This window comes from Asterias rubens, chromosome 3 (assembly GCF_902459465.1).
Source record: "Asterias rubens chromosome 3, eAstRub1.3, whole genome shotgun sequence".
NCBI lineage: Eukaryota > Metazoa > Echinodermata > Asteroidea > Forcipulatida > Asteriidae > Asterias > Asterias rubens.
The window spans coordinates 12,157,654-12,183,444 of NC_047064.1; the positions used below are offsets into that span (position 1 = coordinate 12,157,654).

General features: G+C 38.2%; 1 protein-coding gene across 1 annotated transcript in view; it reads right to left on the minus strand.

Moving 5' to 3' along the window:
- LOC117288074 (ataxin-7-like protein 3) overlaps positions 1-9,947 on the minus strand; it is a 67,718-nt gene extending 57,771 nt beyond the window's left edge. Inside the window, exons 1-2 of the mRNA XM_033768770.1 lie at positions 9,756-9,947; positions 7,619-7,713 (exon numbers count right to left, since the gene is read on the minus strand). Coding sequence (XP_033624661.1) covers positions 7,619-7,675 — 57 coding nt within the window. The 5' untranslated portion in view covers positions 7,676-7,713; positions 9,756-9,947. The remainder of the gene's footprint in view (positions 1-7,618; positions 7,714-9,755) is intronic.
- Positions 9,948-25,791: the final 15,844 nt, after the last annotated feature.

Here is a 25,791-nt window from a genome sequence, read left to right on the forward strand (position 1 = left end):
TAGACGAAGATCTTACAACAGCGTGTTTATCTTCGTCGACAGGTTATTATGTTTTTTATATTTAATGCTTACTCTTTGCGTTAATATTGTTTAACCAAATCATTATTATTATGTTCCGTTTACCGCCATAGTCTAAGTTGTATATTTACTGTTCGAATCATTGATTTATTGACTTGTTTGCCATGGATAACGGAGTCAAACAAGGAGTTACCCTTAGGTCATGCTCATTGCCTTAACACAAGTTATGTCTTCGTATTGTGAATTACATTGGGACAAGCCAGTCCCTTCAGTTAAAATATATCTAAGTTCCTTTTATTAAGTAAGCTCTGTTTTGGATCCAGCTTACGCTTAGTTTATATTTGACTTTGATTTCCAAGATGGCGGACGACGCCCAGAATTATGGCGTTAACCGCAGGGAGAACGGTTTGTTTATTTATTAGTGTTTATTTAATGTTCATAAAAGTTCATAACACTGGTGGAGAATCCCGGTTTAAACAACACAACGTCATCTATTTTAAGCATTGGAGCCGGAACCAGCGCCCGGCACTGCACAAGAGCCCGGTCGGCACCAGAGCCCGGTCGGCACCAGAGCCCGGTCGGCACCAGAACACGGTCGGCACCAGAGCCCGTTCGGTTTCTCGCAGCCCACCGGTGAATTGTGAATTGACTTCCAACCTCGGATCCTGAGTCAAAACAAGATTGAACAACAGAACTGACAGCGAAGCTACTATTCATTATGGACAAACTGTGCATTGATGATTCAAGCAACTATTCTTGAATTTAAAACTGCGGAGTATTTGCTTCCGGTAGCAAAAGCAGCCCAAAAACAATAACACTGAACTGATGAGTCTTGTTGCTACCTATCCCTGGTAGTAACGACAGGAATTCCGATTCACAATTAAACAATTTTACTTGCAGTGTTGTACTAATTTAACCACTTGTAACTTTGGCATTGTGTAAAACCATTACTGGCACCAAGCCAAACCACAGATTAAAGTGTTTCACTGTTACATGTATATCTCTTTTGTATTGCAATTACTGCGCTCAAGTGAAATGCATCTCAAAAGTCAAAAGAGTCACGCCTCATTAAAGCCATTGGACACTTTCGGTAAACAGTATTGTCCAAAGGCCCACACTTCCTGTATCACAACCTCTATATAAAATAACAAACCTATGAAAATTAAGGCTCAATTGGTCATCGGAGTCGGGAGAAAATAACGGGAAAACCCACCCTTGTTTCCACACGTTACGCCGTGTCATGACATGTGTTTAACATAAATCAGTAATTCTCGATATCGAAAATTTATTGTTTTAATGTTTTCTCAAAAAGTAAAGCATTTCATGGAATAATATTTCGAGAATTTATTGTTTTAATGTTTTCTCAAAAAGTAAAGCATTTCATGGAATAATATTTCAAGAGAAGTCTTTCACCATGGTTTTTGCTTTTTATGTGTTGCTGAGTATCTAATGTATATAATCATAAAACGCAGACAATTTAATGGGATCATATTGGCGCGTGGATTTCTAGACGACGCAAAATCGCCCGAAATAGGCAGTATTTGACCTTTGTTATATTGGTGGGCCAACATGATCCCAATTATTTTTCAATTGAAATCTGTTAAGGAACACTCAACTTAACCAAATACAAGAAAACATTGATGGAATCTTGTTGGCACAGAAAAGCGAATGTTGTGCCAACTTAGGCCAAAATGTGTGGAATGGCAATACTTTAGAAAACTTTCAAAAAATCTTTTGACATGCAAGTTGCAGAGATCCCAAGATTCTTTTTTCATTTGTCATTAGATGAAAACTGTTCCAACACCTGGTTGTCATTAAAAAAAAAATTGATGTTGGCACACGAGGTTACGGAGTGTGCGAAAACGCAATATATTGGTAACATTTGAACTTTGACCTCTATTATCTCACTACGCCCACGAGATCCCACGCACTTTGCACTTCAATTTGTTTAAGGGATGTAAGCCCATGAATCACACCCCCCCCCCTAATTTGGTACATTATTACAGGCAGGGACTCTTAAACTACCACGGCCCACGGCCACAAGGTAAACGAACCAGGCCCAGAAAGACCAAGCCCTATAGACGAGAAATCTGCAAAGTCATTCCAGAGCCGTACCACACCAAATTACCAGCAACTCATTGGGCCAAACAATGAAGGCACCGTCGACATACATGGACAAAATTGCACTGCTCTCATCGATTCAGGCTCGCAAAAAACTTCCATCACTGAAGACTTATGGAAAACCCACCCATCGTTACAGAATCTAGAACTGAATGAAGTGAACGTCTCCATCGAAGGTGCCAGTGGCCAGAATGTTCCTTATCTTGGTGTAGTACCAATTTCTATTTCCATCATGGGCAATACATGAAGATGTCCCAGCATTCGTAGTACATGTACCAATTGACAGCTACCGAAAGAATGTTCTTGTTTTGATTGGTACCAATGTCATTCGAGCGTCCAGAGACAACCAGTGCAAAGCTAGAGGACAAAACAAGAAGTTGGAGCCGAAAGTAACGCTTGGCAGAGAGCGTATATGAACACAACAGATCTCGACATGGGTGACCCACAGGAAGATTGGTAAATGCAAAATACGTTGGCCGATTTCCACGAGTCATTCCATCTGGAAAAGAAGTTGACGTAATCTGCGAAGCACTCCTAATCCGAATGGTCACACCTACACTGCAATCTCCGAGTTGGTAACATAGTTGCAGATGTTGATCGAAACCGAAGGATTCCTGTATGCCTTTGCAATATTACCGCCAAGCCCATCACAATTAGACGTATTTGTAAGCTTGCACAAGTTTCCTCCATCATCCATGTGGACAACAAATCTCTACCCATGCAACCACTGGAGCATGCACAGGACAGACGAGGCATGGCAGAAACTGCAGATAGTCTCCATCCAACTAATGATCTCACTTCATACTAGTCTCCATCCTACTGATGATCTCCTTCACACTTGTCTCCATCCACCAAAACCCAAACAGCCAACAGTATAGGCAGAAGCAGAAACCCCTTCTTTGGACTTATCCTATGGGCAATTCCATGAAAAGTTGACATGGCCCAAAAATTTCAAATCCATAATTATAAGCCATCATCCATAAAATATTGTAGCAATAGCTCAAAGTTTATGAAACAACTTTACTTTATCATATTGTCTTCGATACACTTGAAGAAAATGTCCTCTGAAGTGGATAAATGGTTCTGAACTAAAAAGTTCTGTTAAGATGGTACTTTAGCTTTTTCCGATTTTATTGACTTTTAAGTGATAATCTGGTTTATAATTTATTCCCTATAGTTCATCCTGGCACTATTATTCAGATTTGAAACAAAAAATTGTTTGACAATTTTCATGCGGAATTTATGAATGAATATTTAAAGCACTTGTGGGTAGTGTAACGTGAGTAACCAAAATATGATCTTTTTTTCCTAGTGAATGTTTTTTTTAGTTTTTAAACTTGCCACTTGTAATAATAATTCTATTGGTGTTCTCAAATGTAAAAATAGGGTTCTTAATGATGTATCCACTAACACCACTATTGGGTGAGGTGATGAAAAGTGTAACATGAGTAACTATGTAACGGGAGTAACCAAAAATGTAACGTGAGTAACCAAAAATGTAACGTGAGTAACCATGATAAACAAGTTAAGGAGGAGACTGTTGGCTCTGGTATTATGTATGAGTGCACAAATACATGTATGCCTTATTTACAAAAGGGTATGCAAATAACCCATTTTAAAAACTGATGAGGGCAACATAATATTACCCATGATGCATTGCACCCCGTTTGAAGAGCAATACATGGGAAATAACATGCGCATGCAAACTGTTGTCAAACTTTGGAGGCTTGTGTGAACTATTCAACCTGGCAGAAGTTGTGAGTATTAAATGTTTTTATTTACAAATACTGCAGGTTTTATTAGTAAGATTGTTTTGTTCATTTCTCAATAAGAAATAGAGCAATTTCTAAGTCATTCATAGGACCTACCAATTGATTTTGCATAATTGTAACATTATACATGCACATGTACAGGAACATACGGTACATTTGTTTAGGTCTGCATTTCACACTCATACATCTAGGCTACAAGACGTTAAACCTTAAAGAGAGCCAGTAATGACTGTTCCATAATACCATTAGCTGAACTGAAATTTCACTGCGTAATTAAATAATTTATATTTAACGAAATATTATTGTTATTGTTTTCAGAGAAATGCCACTCTAAAATGCTGAGAAACATAGGTGCTTTGAAGCTAAACTGAAAGAAACTGGGAGATATGTTGACAACAAGGAAAGACACATGGCACATAATGTAGAAATATAAAGAGAGAAAAAGGGCAAGTGAAGCTTTACTACCTGTGCTTTGCTTCCTGTAAGAAGCAAAAGGATCTGCGAGAAGATGCGACCGGCTGGAAATTGTACTACACGTGGCCAATCCAACAAAATTAGATCTTCTACTTTCAATAAAAGCTAGTTGCGAAACTGGATGCGCTTGCAGTTCAGAGGCCACTTCAAGTTTTCAGTAAAGCTGTTGGTTTGCCATGTACAGTACCTTTATTTGTTATTAACTGCAACATTTTTAGTGATGTGTTGACCCAATCCTATAGAAAAACTTTTTGATTTGTTGCAGAGTTCAATAAAACAAATTGCGTTGACATAGCATGCTCGAAAGTTTAATTTTGTGAGAAAAGTAAAAGAAAGAACAAATTAAGAAGTAGTTGATCTTGTTTCATGCTGTGTAACGTGAGTAACCATGTTTTTCATGGATTCCTAAAAAATTAAAGATTCTCAGAGATTTGTTTTACTGCTACTATTTGTGCCTCATGGCAAGGTCTTTTATCAAGTTGAAAGAAATGTCCACACATTGCTTGTATGAGGAGAATTTTTGATTAAAGCACGTTTATTTTTTATGCATGTCAGGAAATGTAACGTGAGTAACCGATTTTGTGTGTCTTTTAAATTATACTTAACAACATTTTCTGGAAGTCATCTTTGGTTCTTAAGTAGGTCTAGGTATACTCTAACTACCATAGGGATAACATTTAATAAGCCTTTTCAGTAAAGCAATTACAGCACAAGGAAACTCAAAAGTACATCAAAATCGTAACGTGAGTAACCGTGGAATTGCCCCTATGCCAAGCTTGATAATGACACACAGAGAGAACAACTAGCAGCTCTTCTTGACAAACAGGCCGATGTATTCTCCGTCAATTCACTGGATTATGGGTGCACTTCCACAATCAAGCACACCATACCACTGATAGACGCCCAACCATTCCGTCTTCCTCACCGGTGTATACCAGCAACACAGTACCAAGCCGTAAGAGAACATCTTAAAGGTATGAAAAGGGTTAGGAGCCATCCGTCGTAGCTGTTCTCCATATGCCTCTCCGATGGTAATAGTCCACAAGAAAGACGGGTCGCTTCAAATATGCATTAACTATAGACAGTTGAACAACAGGACTGTGCGTGACGCATTTCCTCTTCCGAGAATAGAAGAAGCATTGGATGCACTAGGCAGTGCAAATTTCTTCACGACACTGGACTTGGAAGTTGAAGAGTGATGATATAATAAGGCTAAAACTGTGTTTACCACCCCAATGGGACTCTATGCGTGTAACCGTATGCCGTTTGGTCTGCAGAACGCCCCAGCCACCTTCTAACGCCTGATGTTATCATGCCTAGGTGACAAGAACTACTCAACCGTTCTACTCTACCTGGACGACATAATAGTCTTTTCGTCAACATTTGAGGAACATCTCAAGCGCCTTGACCAAGTATTCTCATGTGTTCGTCAGCATGGTTTGAAAGTAAAGCCATCGAAATGCCACCTCATGCAAGAAGTGAAATATCTGGGTCACATCGTCTGAGCGAAGGGCATATCTGCTGATCCAGAGAAGATATCACAAGTCAGTGGTTGGCAGACACCCTCTAACCGAAAGGAACTTCAATTTTTGTATAGGTTTCACTGGGTATTACAGACGCTTCATAAAGGGCTACTCCGACATCGTAGCACCACTCTACAAATCAACATCTGGTGAACCGAAACGTAAGAAAAGAGGTACAAAAAAACAAGAAGCATGATCCTCCACCTCCATTAATATGGACAACAGAACATCAACAATTATTATTATTGTAAAAGTTCATAAGACCCTTAGGCGAAGACCTTATCACAGCGTGTTTATCTTCGTCAACAGATTCATGAGGAGTGCTAATAAAATACTGGAAACAGCTTAAACAGAACAGCCGAGTCAAACGTATCTTGAATACAGTCAGAGGGGTCACATATTATATCAGAGGAGATGTCTTTTCTGTAATAGAAAGAGGGCTTTAGTTTTGTGGTATTGTATTGCTCAGAAGCACCCTCTGGCATTCAATGTTACTTGCATTCATTACACGTAAAAATACTGTAAAAAGGAATCGATATGACCGTTTGTGGATGCACTTGAAGCTGGAGTCGTGCAATGTGTACATCATGATAGTAACATTACTCAGCACTTTCTTCAGATTGTTTACGATTAAATCTAAACCAAGAAAATCTCAACAGATGTGTGCTGGCTGGTTAGACAGTCCAGAAACATTCAGCGATATTTTGAGGAAGATAAATATTTGTTCACCGTCCCACCAGGCTATCAGTTTTGGTGACTTTAGTAATCTAAAGACATTTTCACTGGTCTCGGGCCAGCAAACCACCGTTAAGGCCGGGTCCCACTGCAGCGATAACGATAACGACGCAAAGAGAACGCACTTTATTGGTTGAATGAGCGTGTTAGGACCAATGAAAAGTTTCAGAAAAGTGCAAAATCCGTTTGACAAAAACATGAATACCGTTTCAGGCACAAATAATTCCGTTTCATGTTTGTTAATTAGATAAAAGGTTGTTAAATACCCATGCTTTTTTAGTTTAACAAAAAGATCCTTAATAAAGAATGCAATTGCAATAGTTTTGGCCTAAGGCAGTATGAAAAACAATTTTAAAATCTCATTTTTTTATTTTTTTTTCTCTAAAACTGAAATCCCGTTTTCCGTTTCAAAGGGCGAATTGGCCCTAGCGTGTGCGTATTCTGCGTAGAGCAATTCAACCAATTCAATGCGTTCTCTGTGTGTCGTGATCGTTATCGTTGTCGTTATCGCTGCAGTGTGACTCGGCCTTTAATTTTGACCCCTTATAGTACGCCTTATGAATTGTTTTTCACTGTGTCTTTAATCTGATGTACAGAAAAATAGCTTTTATAATGCACTAAATATATTGAAGGGAACTGTCAAAACAATACATCTTTTGACAAAAGGAGCACAATCAAACAGGCATGCAACTGCCCGTCAAAAAAAAGGAACATTTTCAAAGGCACAATGCAAGTGCGGAGCGAGTCAGCCGAAACGCCACGAGACATGATACCCACAATGGTACCCTAGAAAATGTGGAGGTTTATTATGCTCTTAGGTGCATTGTTAGCATGTACTAGGCTTATTTTACATGATTGTAGTTGTACACTGTTGTTGCCAGGCATATATTAGGCGTAAAAAAAAAAAATGCTGAAGAGTTGCATGCCTGATCAAAACAGACAAGAAATGGGATGATGTCAAATGATTATCAGTACCTCCTCATTAGGACTTGGTGGGATGTTGTGCAAGTGATGAAGAAGAAAATCCTCCATGTTGAGAACTACATGAACATACGCCCTTCAACTTCAATCTGAAAAACAATTGTTGTAAATAAACAGTATGAAAACACACAAGCATTGGTGGAGTACAGTAATTTATACATAATGTAAGTGTCCATGTCAGTGTTCTAGCTAGAAGGTTTTGAGTCCCTGCTAGTTTATAATCATAATAGTGAGCACATGTATGTAGTAAGCCTTTTTAACCTTATGGGCAATACCAAGGTCAGTCACATTACACTTTTCTGTGTCATTTCTTTATCTTGGTGCTACATGTAGTACAGTTATGATTAAAGGTAGTTCTCAAAACGGGAATGTGTACATGTACATCGTAAAAACTTGTTACAATGAGCGATTACAAGCAAGTTCGAGCAGGTTCGAGTGATAACATGTGTTTTGGGGAGTACCCCATTTACCACGTTGAATGAGGGCTAACAAGGAGCATTCATGCGTAAAAAATGACCTGAAGAGAATTCTTCAATGGTCCTGAAGAGAATTCTTCAATGGTCCTGAAGAGAATTCTTCAGTGGTGCCCGACGGATCTGAATGTAGTTAATGTGTAAACATGGTCCATTAAGTCTTCTGCCGACCACACAAAGCACAACTGACTTGGGCCGACCACACAAAACACTGTCAGAAAATCCTTTGTGGTCTGGGTGACAGTTCCAGCAGTATGGCAGTTAACTCCTCCATCATTGCGGCCTCTTATCCATCTTTTTAATAATTATCCGTTCTCAGACTTTCGAGAATTGTTAACAACAAGTTTTATACAGAGAATGTCTGAACTTTTGTGCATCTTTTGTTATTAATAATTGTTGTAAAAGGGACATTTGCAGTTGGACAACAATTTTGTTAACAGATACGTTTTACAAAACTGCCATTTTGTTGACAGACTGGACTCGCTAAAAATATGACTAGCTAAACATGCTCAGATACGGTCCTACTAAAAGCCGACAACAAGCCGACAACAAGTCCAGAGCGCCGACAACACGCCGCCAACAAATTTTAAATACCTCAAAAATGGAAAATAAACCAACTACGTGTGCTTTGTAATATAAACAACAATTTAATGGAAAAACTTCACAAAAAGTGTGAATTTTTAACCAGAAAAAAAACTTAACTTGCACAGAACGCGGTCGGATGCCATCTTGGCTTCAAAACCATGTTTGTTGTCGGCTTTTAAGTAGGACCCTCAGATATGATGTACGTCCTAGCCCAACTTGTTTGGCCAAGGCTAGCTGTTCCTCAGCTAGCCTTAGCCACACAAGTGGGGCTACTGTACGTCTACTTCTAGAAACTATAAAAAAAAAAAATACAATTTTCTGCTCGCTACTCACTGTTGTTTTTCTGCCGCATCGCACGTCTTTTGCCTTCTCATTGTATCATTGTGCAGCCTGTACTACTATTGACGAACTGCAGAGCCGCGGCAGAGTCGGACTAAACCATTCTGTGAGAGGAGTGTTACAAACCCATGCGGCAGTGCGTGGGCCATTTATGCTAGAACGGCGGGTATTATTGTAAACGAACAGCACACGCACTGCCACACAGGTTTGTAACACCCCTTTCACAGAATGGTTTAGTCCAACTCGGTCGTGGCTTGGCAGTTCGACGAGTAGGCTGGTGTACAGCGCTTGGTGGTTCAGTGACCAAAAGATAAAGCGTTGAGCATTATTGAGAAGTCAAAAAACGTGCGATGCGGCAGGAACACAACAGTGAGTACCGAGCAGAAAATTGTATTTTTTGACGATGTTTTTTAATTTCACTTAACAAAAAGGAAATACAAGCATTATTATTATTAATTCATATTGAGTAGGGTGGGGAACACAGGAAACTTCAGTTCTGGCTGGCTAACGGTCGTAAAACTTACACCCATCAACGCTGATTTGAAAAACGTTTAGCGATGTTAAGGAGGCCCTAACCCCTATATAATAAGGCTAACACTAACAGGGGACCCTTATAGTTTCTAGAAGTACTGTAGACATGGTACGTTTGGTAGTTAGATGTCCATGCCCTGCTGTACATGAGGCTGTACGAGTACGAGCGGGTTGGCAGTTTCAAACCGAATGTGTCCACTTACCTCTTAACTTTCACCCAGTGCTTTGGCTGTTGAAATTACTAACATATTTCAAAAGTTATTGCAAGTAATCTATTTAAATTTGCTCCGAATTACTTCCGTAGTGTGTCACATCATGGTCACATCCCTGTCCTTACTCTACACACTGTCACATACACATAGCACTAGCAGTGTCATAATGTCTAGCTGAATGCGGTTTCTGTGGGTACCGCATAAAAGGCCCTGTGGAAATGAACGTCTAGGTACCGTAATTTTGACAGCACCCGACTATACCCAAACCGTGGGCAAAGCAAGTGAAATATTAGCGGGAAGATAACCAATTTTAAACAATCACCAACATACTGTCTGCTTGTATTTGTAACTGTTTGGTGGCCAAATAAAGAAAAGGAATAAGAATAAGAACAACAGTATTTGAAATAACAAGCGGGACGCAAAGCTTCGCGCGGCACCCCGCTAGTAGATGAGGATGATTCTATGATTCTAGTATTACAAATGTCGCGAAATGTAAATTGGGGTAAGGTAAACTATGGGTGCGTTCGTTTAGCTTCCCTGGGTCGACCACGGTGTGCTCATCCTAGTGGCGTATTTTACTTTTTACCAATACCAGGGCCCAATTTCATAGAGCTGCTAAGCACAAAAATTTGCTTAGCATGAAATTTCTTCCTTGATAATAACAGGATTACCAACAAAATTTCCAAGTGATTTTCAGGATAAGCAAACAACAGCTGAATACCAGTAACAAGAAATGTGCAACTAATGTAAATTTTGTTGGTAAAGAAATTTCATGCTAAGCAAATTTTTGTGCTGAGCAGCTCTATAAAATTGGGCCCAGGACGATTGGGCCCAGGACGCGTGTTCGGAAGCGAGGATTCAAGCCACCACTGCCTACTATTGTTATGGGTAATGTTCGGTCACTAAAAGAAAATGGATGAGTTACGTGCTAATATCAGATTTCTACACGAGTATAGAGAATCATGCCTTTTGACATTCACTGAAACATGGCTTCACAGTGGCATAACATGATAGTGCAATGAACTTGGATAATTTTTCAATTGTGAGAGGAGATAGAACTAAAGCTTCTGGAAAATCCCGTGGGGGTGGGGTGTGTATGTACATCCACAATCAATGGTGCAATAACTGGTCAGTGAGGGATACTTTATATGCACACACCCGACTACGAACTGCTCATTGTTGGTCTCCGTCCATTTTATTTACCACGAGAACTCAATCAGATTTTTGTATTGGTAGCGTACGTTATGGCACGCCAAAGCGGAATTTATTTATTCAACCCTGCATAAAAACTGCTGCAACATAAAAAAATACCGCAACATTAAAAAAACAGCTCAACATTAAAAAAATCATATTCACCAATTTTAAAAGTTTTTGTCAACAGTTTTTTTTTTAAGTCCAACATTTACAAAAAACTTGTCAACATTTTAAAAAACATGCATCAACATGCAGAATTTATTCAACCCTGCATGAAAACTGCTGCAACATAAAAACAATACCGCAACATTAAAAAAACAACTCAACATTAAAAAAATCATATTCACCAATTTTAAAAGTTTTTGTCAACAGCAATATTTTTAAGTCCAACATTTACAAAAAACTTGTCAACATTTTAAAAAACATGCATCAACATGCGGAAGTACTGTATGCTGCGCTGCGCGCACTGCACCGCCGGCAGTCAACGTGCGTTCATGTTTTCATGGCGAGATAGGCTGGCACCGAATTCCGCTGGCACCTATGGTGCAGGTAATGAGACTGTGGGTACTAGGTACCATGCAACCAGCCACGTGCGTGCACGATGGACCAAGCTGAAGCTAGCCGCGAATTCTCAGCCGCGAATTCCCAGCCGCGAATGCCAGCCGCGAATTCTCAATTTACGGCCGAAAAGTCCAGCCGCTAATTCGAGTCGCCGCGCCAGCCGCGCTTTTCCCGTTTCACGAAGCGACAACATTTCCTAAGTTGTTCACCCACACTTTAGCCACTGTTTCTTTAGTTTGGTAAATTCATGGCAATTTTGAATATTGGTTTTGTAAAATTTCGTTCATTATAACAAAATGGAGGCCAAATTAGGGTAAGATAATTGATTGTTTAATGCTTTATTCGATCCATCAATCTTTAATAGTAACGTAGTCGACTCTCTGCAGTTGTTTTGAAAAAGACAAACGTTAAACCAAAGTACCGTACGTAATTAACAAATAATTTAATCATTAAGACCATTTCATAACACATCTAAATATTCCGTTGAGCTAATTAGAACAACAAATTTGTTCCTAGTTTTACCATTTAATATATTGTGTGGGGTTTGTCTCTTTTGAAGGGAATTTTTACTAACTAAATCAACGTACTTAGTCACTTTAAAACAAAATGTACCTCACATAATTGACAAATAATTAATTTTGAGTGTTTGATCATCAAGACCATTTCATAACACATTAAAATATTCCGTTGCAGCTAATTACACCGACTAATTAGTTCTTAAATAAACCACTTTATATGTTGTGGGTTTTGTCTCATTTGAAGGGAATTTTTATCAAAAAAATAATGTAAGTAGTCTTTTTAAAACAAAATGTACCTCACATAATTAACAAATTGTTACTTTTTAGTGAATAATCATTAAGACCATTTCATAACACATTGAAATATTCCGTTGCAGCTAATTACACCATCTAGATGGTGCCTAATTAAACCACTCTATATGTTGTGAGTTTTGTCCCATTTGAAAGGAAATTTTTATAAAAGAAATACCGTAAGTGGTCACTTTAAAACTTCCTTTCAAATGGGACAAAACCCACAACATATAGAGTGGTTTAATTAGGCACCAATTAGTTGGTCTAATTAGCTGCAACGGAATATTTCGATGTGTTATTATATTGTCTTAACAATTAAACACTAAAAATAAAATGTTTGTTAATTATGTGAGGTACATTTTGTTTTAAAGTGACCACTTACGTTATTTCTTTTATAAAAATTTCCTTTCAAATGGGACAAAACCCACAACATATAGAGTGGTTTAATTAGGCACCAATTAGTTGGTCTAATTAGCTGCAACGGACTATTTCGATGTGTTATGTAATGGTCTTAATGATTAAACACTAAAAAGTAACTATTTGCTAATGATGTGAGGTACATTTTGTTTTAAAGTGACTACTTACGTAATTTTTTAGTCTAAAAATTCCCTTCAAATGAGGCAAAAGTTTACATTCATTTAGATGCCCCCAAGTCTTTTGTTAGACCGACTTTTATCGATTTTTCTAGTGCTTTTAACTCCATTGTTCCACATATTTTAATTGATAAGTTATTGAGTCTGGATTTTACACCACAGCTTGCGTTGGTTATACAATTTTCTTCTAGACAGACCACCGAGGGTAAAGTGTAATAATATGCTGTCAAAAAGTTCGTCGACTGGTGTGAGCGCCATCATTTATAGTGCTTAACGTCAAGAAAACCAATGAAATGATCTTTGACTTCCGTCGCTCAGCTGCAGTCGATGAATCCCTGGTCATTCATAATCATCCTATTGAGCAGGTTTCAGAGTACAAGTATTTAGGCACAGTTATTGACAGTAAACTCAATTGGAACACTAATTCACAATTATTTTCTAGTAAAGCTAATCAAAGGTTGTACTTCTTGAGAAACTAAAAGAGTTCCATGTTGACAATAGGATTTTAAATCTTTTTTACCAGTCATTGATTCAAAGTATTCTCACTTTTTGTTTGATTTGTAATTTTGGTAATCTGTCTAAACAAAATGTTAAGAAACTGGATAAACCAAGGAAAATCGCTCATTGGTACTGATCTGGATTCAATTGGTTCACTGTATGAAAAAAGACTAATGCTTAAAGTACACAAATTAATGCAAGACATCTCTCATTGTTTTACATTCAATAGGTCGGGTATTCGTCTTTCTGTTCTTAGGACTTCACTATGCCGCACCAGACGATCATTTGTTCCTAATGCTATTCACATGTTCAACAACAATGCTAGCAGGGTTACTAAGGGTTGTTACTAAGGGTTGTTAGCACTTGCGTTCAGACACTGTACTAAAGTTGGTTTAACTCATGGTTTAACCCGATCAAGTTCAACTCAGTGTGTCTGAACGGATCTAAAGTTAATCCGAATCGAGTTCAACCCACAAAAGATAAACCGTCCAGGGAGGGGGTTTATCGTTAGACCGCTTCGGGTTTAACTTTTAACACTGTGTGTGGACAGAATAAAAAATACCACATCCGGTCTAACTCACAACAGACGACCCATTGACCTCTCTGTTTTTAACGTGGACAAATAAATAAATCTAATCTAATCTAATAATTACCCCACGTTCGTACTGGAAAAGTCGCCTATTTTTTCAGGACGAACGTGTGCAGACATTTACCCTCGTTCCACCTGGAAAAAAAATACGCATCATCACGTGAGCCTTCTCGTGGTGACGTCAGAGCACCTCGGGCCAGACCCAAGTGACCCGCTTTTGAATAGGGGCACTTCAGGGGGGCTGGCCCGAGGTACTCTGACGTCACCACGAGAAGGGTCACGTCATGATGCGTGTTTTTTCCCCAGGTGGAACGTGGGTAAATATCTGCACACGTTCGTCCTGGGGAAAAAATAGGCGACTTTTCCAGTACGAACGTGGGGTAATTATCAGTGCCCACGGTCGTCCTGGTAAAAACAAAATAAGCCACTTGGATGAGCCATGGAGGATGAGCACACCGGGGTCGACCCAGGGAAGCTAAACTATAACGCACCCACAAAAACTGGTGAGACGAGCCTTCAGCTGGTGGTTAACTTATATGGAAAGCCGTAAGTGCAAATCAAGAAACAATCGCTATTTCTGGTAGCAATGTAATCAAATTTTTTGATTTTATTTCAAACAAAACAAATTATTATCAGAGGTATTTTACATAGTTGAAAGTTTGCCGAAATGTAGAATTTTGTTAAAACATCTGTTTTTACGATCTAGTGTTTTACTAACATTCGGCCGACCATACCAACCAATTAGGCGGTTTGTTTATCAACAAGGTCTTTATAACTCCCTAACCGCGTCATCTTGGATTGAAATAGAAGGTCCAGTGCATGGTATCCATTCCTTTGTGGAATTCTATGAGGGGCCGTTTATGACTAAATGAGCAAACCCATATATATAAGAGCAAAACCATATATATTAGGAGCATAACCATATATATAGGAGCAAAACCATATAATATATATGGAAGCAAAACTATATAATGAATAGGGTAGATGGCCTTAGCTTTCGATCCAATCCGGACCTTCTTCAGAGGCATAAAACAAGTACAAACAAATACATATCCATTTATAGAAGAAGAGAGGGGGAAAGGGATTAAGGAAAGGATCCAGAAAGAAGCGGGAAAATAACAGCCAATCAAAGTTCCTATTTCAGAAACAATATTGGTGGCTATGAACCAATAGGAGTGGAGTGGCGAGGACAAAGGATGTTTAGAATGAAAGGAAGGGTTACTGGACCGTAAAAGTGGTAAAAGTATTGTTCAACAACAATGCAGGGAGACAAGAAAGGGTAGGATTAGAGAGCAAGTTGCATCATGATGCAACTAACAATGGTCAATTAATAAGAATAGCAAGATCAAAGGTATGATGATTTTAAAAATAGGTATGAGGGACCTGTGGAAAAAAGGGGGGGTTACTTACATCAGATAGTTACAGTGATGAATTTATAAAAACAACTTTAAACTAGGTTAATTTATACATTATGTACAGAATATATACAACATATAAGTTCTTAGGCAGAAGTGAAGGGTAATGAGAAGTTATTTAACACCAGTGTTTATGTTAAGTCCAAAGGGTTTGACTGTCTTGAGTTGGTGAATCCAGTGTGATTCTCTATTCTTGCGGTGTGTGTCATCACCATTGCAAGCTTCAATCACCAGAAGTTCAACATCAATGACACTATGATTGGGGCTGTTGAAGTGGATAGAGACTGGGTACGGTTTCTTAGTCTTTATGGAAGAGACATGATTCGCAAAGCGAAGACTAAGTTTGGTCTTAGTCTCTCCCACATATTGAAGCCCACATCTCTTACATGATATGACATAGACTACATTAGACGTGCTGCATTCAGAGTCGGTCTTGATGTTGTATGAAGAGCCAGTGGTATGACTCTTCACCTTAAGTGAGGGCTTAATGTGCAGACACGTTTTGCATTTGGAACGGGTACATTTGTGACAGCCCAGTATATCTGTCGGGGGTTGTGTTTGGACTGTACCTGGGGGAAGTTTGGCCCTGACTAGTATGTCACCAAGGTTCTTAGGGCGGTGGAATGCAACCATGGGAACCTCAGTGATTGCTGAGTGTAACCTGCTGGAGGAGTGAAGTATAGGCATGTTATTATTGAGAATTGAGGGAAGTTTGGGTAGTTTGGGGTGGAAGGTGGTGACCAAAGCAACTCTATTGGTAGGAGCTTTTTTAGCTCCCGTGTTAGTCAACAGAGTATGACGAGGTACGTTGAGAGCCCTGTTGATAGCAAGTTGGACCCTACGTTCGCTGTGTCCCCTAGATACAAGGTGTTTCCTTAGCTCTGATGAGCGCCTCTTGTACAGGGTATCTGTGGAACAGATACGCCTAATACGTAAGGCCTGACTGTAAGCAATTGCCTTCTTACAGTGACTAGGGTGACAGCTATTGGAGAGAAGGTACTGGTGGGTGTCGGTGGGTTTACTGTAAACATCTGTGACAAGGCCATTAGGAGACTTGGTTATTGTCACATCTAGAAAGTTCACACTGGTGAGAGATTGTTCGGTAGTGAACTTAATGGTGGGGTGAAATGAGTTGATATGGTCAATAAACTCATCCAAGCTGTCTTGGTCACCACACCAGATGGAGAAAATATCATCAATAAATCTCCACCAAACTAGTGGTCGGTTGGGGGCGGAGGACAGGAGTCTGTCCTCCAACTGAGACATGAATAGGTTAGCATAGAAGCAAAACTATATATATAAGAGCAAAACCATATATAGGAACAAACCAATATATATAAGAGCAAACCAATGTGTGTTCTGAAGCTACTGCTTGAATCTCAGCGACTTCTGACATGACGATTTTTTTAATCTGCTCAGATTGAGCTGAGATTAATTCTGTACTGAGAAACATGGGTGTTCTAAATCTACTCGTTGAATCTAAGCCAGATCTGATGTGATACTTTTTTAAATCTGCTCAGATTGACCTAAGATTAATTCTGTAATAAAGAACATGGGTGTTCTGAAGCTACTCGTTGAATCTAAGCCAGATCTGAGATGATATTTTTTTTTAAATCTGCTCAGATTGAGCTGAGATTAATTCTTTCACTAAGAAACATGTGGTTCTGAAGCTACTGCTTGAATCTCAGCGACTTCTGACATGACGATTTTTTAAATCTGCTCAGATTGAGCTGAGATTAATTCTGTACTAAGAACCTGATATTAATTCTGTACTAAGAAACATGGGTGTTCTGAAGCTACTCGTTGAATCTAAGCAAGATCTGATGTGATACTTTTTTATATCTGCTCAGATTGACCTGAGATTAAATCTGTAATAAGGAACATGGGTGTTATGAAGCTACTCGTTGAATCTCAGCGAGATCTGATGAGATACTTTTTGAAATCTGCTCAGATTGACCTCAGATTAATTCTGTAATAAGGAACATGGGTGTTCTGAAGCTACTGGTTGAATCTAATCCAGATCTGAGATGATATTTTTTTTAATCTGCTCAGATTGAGCTACTGCTTGTATCTCAGCGACTTCTGACATGACGATTTTTTTAATCTGCTCCGATTGGCCTGAGATTAATTCTGTACTAAGAAACATGGGTGTTCTGAAGCTACTCGTTGAATCTAAGCCAGATCTGATGTGATACTTTTTTAAATCTGCTCAGATTGAGCCGAGCTTAATTCTGTACTAAGAAACATGGGTGTTTTAAAGCTACTCGTTGAATCTAAGCGAGATCTGATGTGATATTTTTTTAAATCTTTTCAGACTGACCTAAGATTAATTCTGTAATAAGGAACATGGTTGTTTTGAAGCTACTGGTTGAATCTAAGCCAGATCTGAGATGATATTTTTTTTAATCTGCTCAGATTGAGCTACTGCTTGAATCTCAGCGACTTCTGACATGACGATTTTTTTAATCTGCTCCGATTGACCTGAGATTAATTCTGTACTAAGAAACATGGGTGTTCTGACGCTACTCGTTGAATCTAAGCCAGATCTGATGTGATACTTTTTTAAATCTGCTCAGATTGAGCCGAGCTTAATTCTGTACTAAGAAACATGGGTGTTCTAAAGCTACTCGTTGAATCTAAGCGAGATCTGATGTGATATTTTTTGAAATCTGCTCAGACTGACCTACGATTAATTCTGTAATAAGGAACATGGGTGTTCTGAAGCTACTGGTTGAATCTAATCCAGATCTGAGATGATATTTTTTTTAATCTGCTCAGATTGAGCTACTGCTTGAATCTCAGCGACTTCTGACATGACGATTTTTTTAATCTGCTCCGATTGACCTGAGATTAATTCTGTACTAAGAAACATGGGTGTTCTGAAGCTAGTCGTTGAATCTAAGCCAGATCTGAGATGATGATTTTTTTATCTGCTCAGATTGACCTGAGATTAATTATGTAATAAGGAACATGGGTGTTCTGAAGCTACTGGTTGAATCTAAGCCAGATCTGAGATGATATTTTTTTTTAATCTGCTCAGATTGAGCTGAGATTAATTCTTTACTAAGAAACATGTGTGTTCTGAAGCCACTGGTTGAATCTAAGCCAGATCTGAGATGATATTTTTTTTTAATCTGCTCAGATTGAGCTGAGATTAATTCTTTACTAAGAAACATGTGTGTTCTGAAGCCACTGCTTGAATCTAAGCCAGATCTGAGATGATGATTTTTTTAATCTGCTCAGATTGAGCTGAGATTAATTCTTTACTTAGAAACATGTGTGTTCTGAAGCTACTGCTTGAATCTAAGCCAGATCTGAGATGATGATTTTTTTAATCTGCTCAGATTGAGCTGAGATTAATTCTGTACTGAGAAACATGGGTGTTCTAAATTTACTCGTTGAATCTAAGCCAGATCTGATGTGAGACTTTTTTAAATCTGCTCAGATTGACCTGAGATTAATTCTGTAATAAAGAACATAGGTGTTCTGAAGCTACTCGTTGAATCTAAGCCAGATCTGAGATGATATTTTTTTTTTTTAAATCTGCTCAGATTGAGCTGAGATTAATTCTTTCACTAAGAAACATGTGGTTCTGAAGCTACTGCTTGAATCTCAGCGACTTCTGACATGACGATTTTTTAAATCTGCTCAGATTGAGCTGAGATTAATTCTGTACTAAGAACCTGAGATTAATTCTGTATTAAGAAACATGGGTGTTCTGAAGCTACTGGTTGAATCTAAGCCAGATCTGATGTGATACTTTTTGAAATCTGCTCCGATTGACCTGAGATTAATTCTGTACTAAGAAACATGGGTGTTCTAAAGCTACTCGTTGAATCTAAGCGAGATCTGATGTGATACTTTTTGAAATCTGCTCAGATTGACCTGAGATTAATTCTGTCCTAAGGAACATGGGTGTTCTGAAGCTACTGGTTGAATCTAAGCCAGATCTGAGATGATATTTTTTTTAATCTGCTCCGATTGACCTGAGATTAATTCTTTACTAAGAAACATGTGTTTTCTGAAGCTACTGCTTGAATCTCAGCGACTTCTGAGATGATGACTTTTTAAATCTGCTCAGACTGAGCCGAGATTAATTCTTTACTAAGAAACATGGGTGTTCTAAAGCTACTCGTTGAATCTAAGCGAGATCTGATGTGATACTTTTTGAAATCTGCTCAGATTGAGCTGAGATTAATTCTTTACTTAGAAACATGGGTGTTTTAAAGCTACTCGTTGAATCTAAGCGAGATCTGATGTGATATTTTTTAAAATCTGCTCAGACTGACCTAAGATTAATTCTGTAATAAGGAACATGGGTGTTTTGAAGCTACTGGTTGAATCTAAGCCAGATCTGAGATGATATTTTTTTTTTATCTGCTCAGATTGAGCTACTGCTTGAATCTCAGCGACTTCTGACATGACGATTTTTTTAATCTGCTCCGATTGACCTGAGATTAATTCTGTACTAAGAAACATGGGTGTTCTGAAGCTACTCGTTGAATCTAAGCCAGATCTGATGTGATACTTTTTTAAATCTGCTTAGACTGACCTGAGATTAATTCTGTAATAAGGAACATGGGTGTTCTGAAGCTACTGCTTGAATCTAAGCAAGATCTGAGATGATATTTTTTTAATCTGCTCAGATTGAGCTGAGATTAATTCTGTTCTAAATCTACTCGTTGAATCTAAGCCAGATCTGATGTGATACTTTTTTAAATCTGCTCAGATTGACCTGAGATTAATTCTGTAATAAAGAACATGGGTGTTCTGAAGCTACTCGTTGAATCTAAGCCAGATCTGAAATGATATTTTTTTTTAAATCTGCTCAGATTGAGCTGAGATTAATTCTGTACTAAGAACCTGAGATTAATTCTGTATTAAGAAACATGGGTGTTCTAAAGCTACTGGTTGAATCTAAGCCAGATCTGAGATAATATTTTTTTTTAATCTGCTCCGATTGACCTGAGATTAATTCTTTACTAAGAAACATGTGTTTTCTGAAGCTACTGCTTGAATCTCAGCGACTTCTGAGATGATGACTTTTTAAATCTGCTCAGATTGAGCCGAGATTAATTCTGTACTAAGAAACATGGGTGTTCTAAAGCTACTCGTTGAATCTAAGCGAGATCTGATGTGATACTTTTTGAAATCTGCTCAGATTGACCTGAGATTAATTCTTTACTAAGGAACATGGGTGTTCTGAAGCTACTGGTTGAATCTAATCCAGATCTGAGATGATATTTTTTTTAATCTGCTCAGATTGAGCCGAGCTTAATTCTCTACTAAGAAACATGGGTGTTCTAAAGCTACTCGTTGAATCTAAGCCAGATCTGAGATGATATTTTTTTTAATCTGCTCAGATTGAGCCGAGATTAATTCTTTACTTAGAAACATGTGTGTTCTGAAGCTACTGGTTGAATCTCAGCGACTTCTGACATGACGATTTTTTTAATCTGCTCCGATTGAGCTGAGATTAATTCTGTACTAAGAAACATGGGTGTTCTGAAGCTACTGCTTGAATCTCAGCGAGATCTGATGTGATACTTTTTGAAATCTGCTCAGACTGACCTGAGATTAATTCTGTAAGAAGGAACATATGTGTTCTGAAGCTACTGCTTGAATCTAAGCCAGATCTGAGATGAATTTTTTTTAAAAATCTGCTCAGACTGAGCCGAGCTTAATTCTGTACTAAGAAACATGGGTGTTCTAAAGCTACTCGTTGAATCTAAGCCAGATCTGAGATGATATTTTTTTTTAATCTGGTCAGATTGAACTTAGATTACTTCTTTACTAAGAAACATGTGTGTTCTGAAGCTACTGCTTGAATCTCAGCGAGATCTGATGTGATACTTTTTGAAATCTGCTCAGACTGGCCTGAGATTAATTCTGTAAGAAGGAACATGTGTGTTCTGAAGCTACTGCTTGAATCAAAGCCAGATCTGAGATGATATTTTTTTTAAATCTGCTCAGATTGAGCTGAGATTAATTCTTTACTTAGAAACATGTGTGTTCTGAAGCTACTGCTTGAATCTCAGCGACTTCTGACATGGAGATTTTTTTAATCTGCTCCGATTGACCTGAGATTAATTCTGTACTAAGAAACATGGGTGTTCTAAAGCTACTCGTTGAATCTAAGCGAGATCTGATGTGATATTTTTTGAAATCTGCTCAGACTGACCTACGATTAATTCTGTAATAAGGAACATGGGTGTTCTGAAGCTACTGCTTGAATCTAAGCCAGATCTGAGATGATATTTTTTTTGAAATCTGCTCAGATTGACCTGAGATTAATTCTGTAATAAGGAAAAAAGGTGTTCTGAAGCTACTGGTTGAATCTAAGCCAGATCTGAGATGATATTTTTTTTTAATCTGCTCAGATTGAACTTAGATTATTTCTTTACTAAGAAACATGTGTGTTCTGAAGCTACTGCTTGAATCTCAGCGACTTCTGAGATGATGACTTTTTAAATCTGCTCAGATTGAGCCGAGATTAATTCTGTACTAAGAAACAGGGGTGTTCTGAAGCTACTCGTTGAATCTAACCGAGATCTGATGTGATACTTTTTGAAATCTGCTCAGACTGACCTGAGATTAAATCTGTAATAAGGAACATGGGTGTTCTGAAGCTGTTGAATCTCAGCGAGATCTGATGTGATACTTTTTTAAATCTGCTCAGACTGACCTGAGATTAATTCTGTAGGAAGGAACATGTGTGTTCTGAAGCTACTGCTTGAATCTAAGCCAGATCTGAGATGATATTTTTTTTAATCTGCTCAGATTGAGCCGAGATTAATTCTTTACTTAGAAACATGTGTGTTCTGAAGCTACTGGTTGAATCTCAGCGACTTCTGACATGACGATTTTTTTAATCTGCTCCGATTGAGCTGAGATTAATTCTGTACTAAAAAGAAACATGGGTGTTCTGAAGCTACTGCTTGAATCTCAGCGAGATCTGATGTGATACTTTTTGAAATCTGCTCAGACTGACCTGAGATTAATTCTGTAAGAAGGAACATGTGTGTTCTGAAGCTACTGCTTGAATCTAAGCCAGATCTGAGATGATATTTTTTTAAAATCTGCTCAGATTGAGCCGAGCTTAATTCTGTACTAAGAAGCATGGGTGTTCTAAAGCTACTCGTTGAATCTAAGCCAGATTTGAGATGATATTTTTTTTTAATCTGCTCAGATTGAACTTAGATTACTTCTTTACTAAGAAACATGTGTGTTCTGAAGCTACTGCTTGAATCTCAGCGAGATCTGATGTGATACTTTTTGAAATCTGCTCAGACTGGCCTGAGATTAATTCTGTAAGAAGGAACATGTGTGTTCTGAAGCTACTGCTTGAATCTAAGCCAGATCTGAGATGATATTTTTTTAAATCTGCTCAGATTGACCTGAGATTAATGCCTTTCTTAGAAACATGTGTGTTCTGAAGCTACTGCTTGAATCTCAGCGACTTCTGACATGGCGATTTTTTTAATCTGCTCAGATTGAGCTGAGATTAAGTCTGTACTGAGAAACATGGGTGTTCTAAATCTACTCGTTGAATCTAAGCCAGATCTGAGATGATATTTTTTTTAATCTGCTCCGATTGACCTGAGATTAATTCTGTACTAAGAAACATGGGTGTTCTGAAGCTACTGCTTGAATCTCAGCGAGATCTGATGTGATACTTTTTGAAATCTGCTCAGACTGACCTGAGATTAATTCTGTAAGAAGGAACATTGTGTGTTCTGAAGCTACTGCTTGAATCTAAGCCAGATCTGAGATGATGATTTTTTTATCTGCTCAGATTGAGCCGAGATTAATTCTGTACTAAGAAATAGGGCTGTTCTGAAGCTACTCGTCGAATCTAACCGAGATCTGAAGTGATACTTTTTTAAATCTGCTCAGACTGACCTGAGATTAAATCTGTAATAAGGAACATGGGTGTTCTGAAGCTACTGGTTGAATCTAAGCCAGATCTGAGATGATATTTTTTTTTAATCTGCTCAGATTGACCTGAGATTAATTCTGTACTAAGAAACACTTGTGTTCTGAAGCTGCTCGTTGAATCTAAGCGAGATCTGATGTGATGATTTTTTGAAATCTGCTCAGATTGACCTGAGATTAATTATGTAATAAGGAACATGGGTGTTCTGAAGCTACTCGTTGAATCTAAGCCAGATCTGAGATGATATTTTTTTTTAAATCTGCTCAGATTGACCTGAGATTAATATCATTATAAGAAACATGGTGTTCTGAAGCTACTCGTTGAATCTAAGCGAGATCTGAGATGATATTTTTGAAATCTGCTCAGACTGACCTGAGATTAATTCTGTAAGAAGGAACATGGGTGTTCTGAAGCTACTGGTTGAATCTAAGCCAGATCTGAGATGATATTTTTTTTAAATCTGCTCAGATTGAGCTGAGATTAATTCTTTACTAGAACATGTGTGTTCTGAAGCTACTGCTTGAATCTCAGCGACTTCTGACATGATATTTTTTAATCTGCTCAGATTGAGCCGAGATTAATTCTGTACTAAGAAACATGGGTGTTCTGAAGCTACTCGTTGAATCTAAGCCAGATCTGATGTGATATTTTTTTTAATCTGCTCAGATTGAGCTGAGATTAATTCTGTACTAAGGAACATGGGTGTTCTGAAGCTACTCGTTGAATCTAAGCCAGATCTGAGATGATATTTTTTTTAAATCTGCTCAGATTGACCTGAGATTAATTCTGTAATAAGGAACATGGGTGTTCTGAAGCTACTGGTTGAATCTAAGCCAGATCTGAGATGATATTTTTTTTTAATCTGCTCAGATTGAACTTAGATTACTTCTTTACTAAGAAACATGTGTGTTCTGAAGCTACTGCTTGAATCTCAGCGACTTCTGAGATGATGACTTTTCAAATCTGCTCAGATTGAGCCGAGATTAATTCTGTACTAAGAAACATGGGTGTTCTAAAGCTACTCGTTGAATCTAAGCGAGATCTGATGTGATACTTTTTGAAATCTGCTCAGATTGAGCCGAGCTTAATTCTGTACTAAGAAACATGGGTGTTCTAAAGCTACTCGTTGAATCTAAGCGAGATCTGATGTGATATTTTTTGAAATCTGCTCAGACTGACCTACGATTAATTCTGTACTAAGAAACATGGGTGTTCTAAAGCTACTCGTTGAATCTAAGCCAGATCTGAGATGATATTTTTTTTTTAATCTGCTCAGATTGAACTTAGATTACTTCTTTACTAAGAAACATGTGTGTTCTGAAGCTACTGCTTGAATCTCAGCGACTTCTGAGATGATGACTTTTTAAATCTGCTCAGATTGAGCCGAGATTAATTCTGTACTAAGAAACAGGGTGTTCTGAAGCTACTCGTTGAATCTAACCGAGATCTGAAGTGATACTTTTTGAAATCTGCTCAGACTGACCTGAGATTAAATCTGTAATAAGGAACATGGGTGTTCTGAAGCTACTGGTTGAATCTAAGCCAGATCTGAGATGATATTTTTTTTTAATCTGCTCAGATTGACCTGAGATTAATTCTGTAATAAGGAACATTGTGTGTTCTGAAGCTACTGCTTGAATCTAAGCCAGATCTGAGATGATGATTTTTTTATCTGCTCAGATTGACCTGAGATTAATTCTTTACTAAGAAACATGTGTGTTCTGAAGCTACTGCTTGAATCTCAGCGACTTCTGACATGACGATTTTTTAATCTGCTCAGATTGACCTGAGATTAATTCTGTACTAAGAAACATGGGTGTTCTGAAGCTACTGCTTGAATCTCAGCGAGATCTGATGAGATACTTTTTTAAATCTGCTCAGACTGACCTGAGATTAATTCTGTAATAAGGAACATGGGTGTTCTGAAGCTACTGCTTGAATCTAAGCCAGATCTGAGATGATATTTTTTTTTAATCTGCTCAGATTGAGCTGAGATTAATTCTGTACTAAGAAACATGTGTGTTCTGAAGCTACTGCTTGAATCTCAGCGAGATCTGATGTGATACTTTTGAAATCTGCTCAGACTGACCTGAGATTAATTATGTAAGAAGGAACATGTGTGTTCTGAAGCTACTGCTTGAATCTAAGCCAGATCTGAGATGATATTTTTTTTAAATCTGCTCAGATTGAGCCTGAGATTAATTCTGTACTAAGGAAACATGGGTGTTCTAAAGCTACTCGTTGAATCTAAGCCAGATCTGAGGTGATATTTTTTTTTAATCTGCTCAGATTGAACTGAGATTAATTCTGTAATAAGGAACGTGGGTGTTCTGAAGCTACTGTTGAATCTCAGCGAGATCTGATGTGATACTTTTTTAAATCTGCTCAGACTGACCTGAGATTAATTCTGTAGGAAGGAACATGTGTGTTCT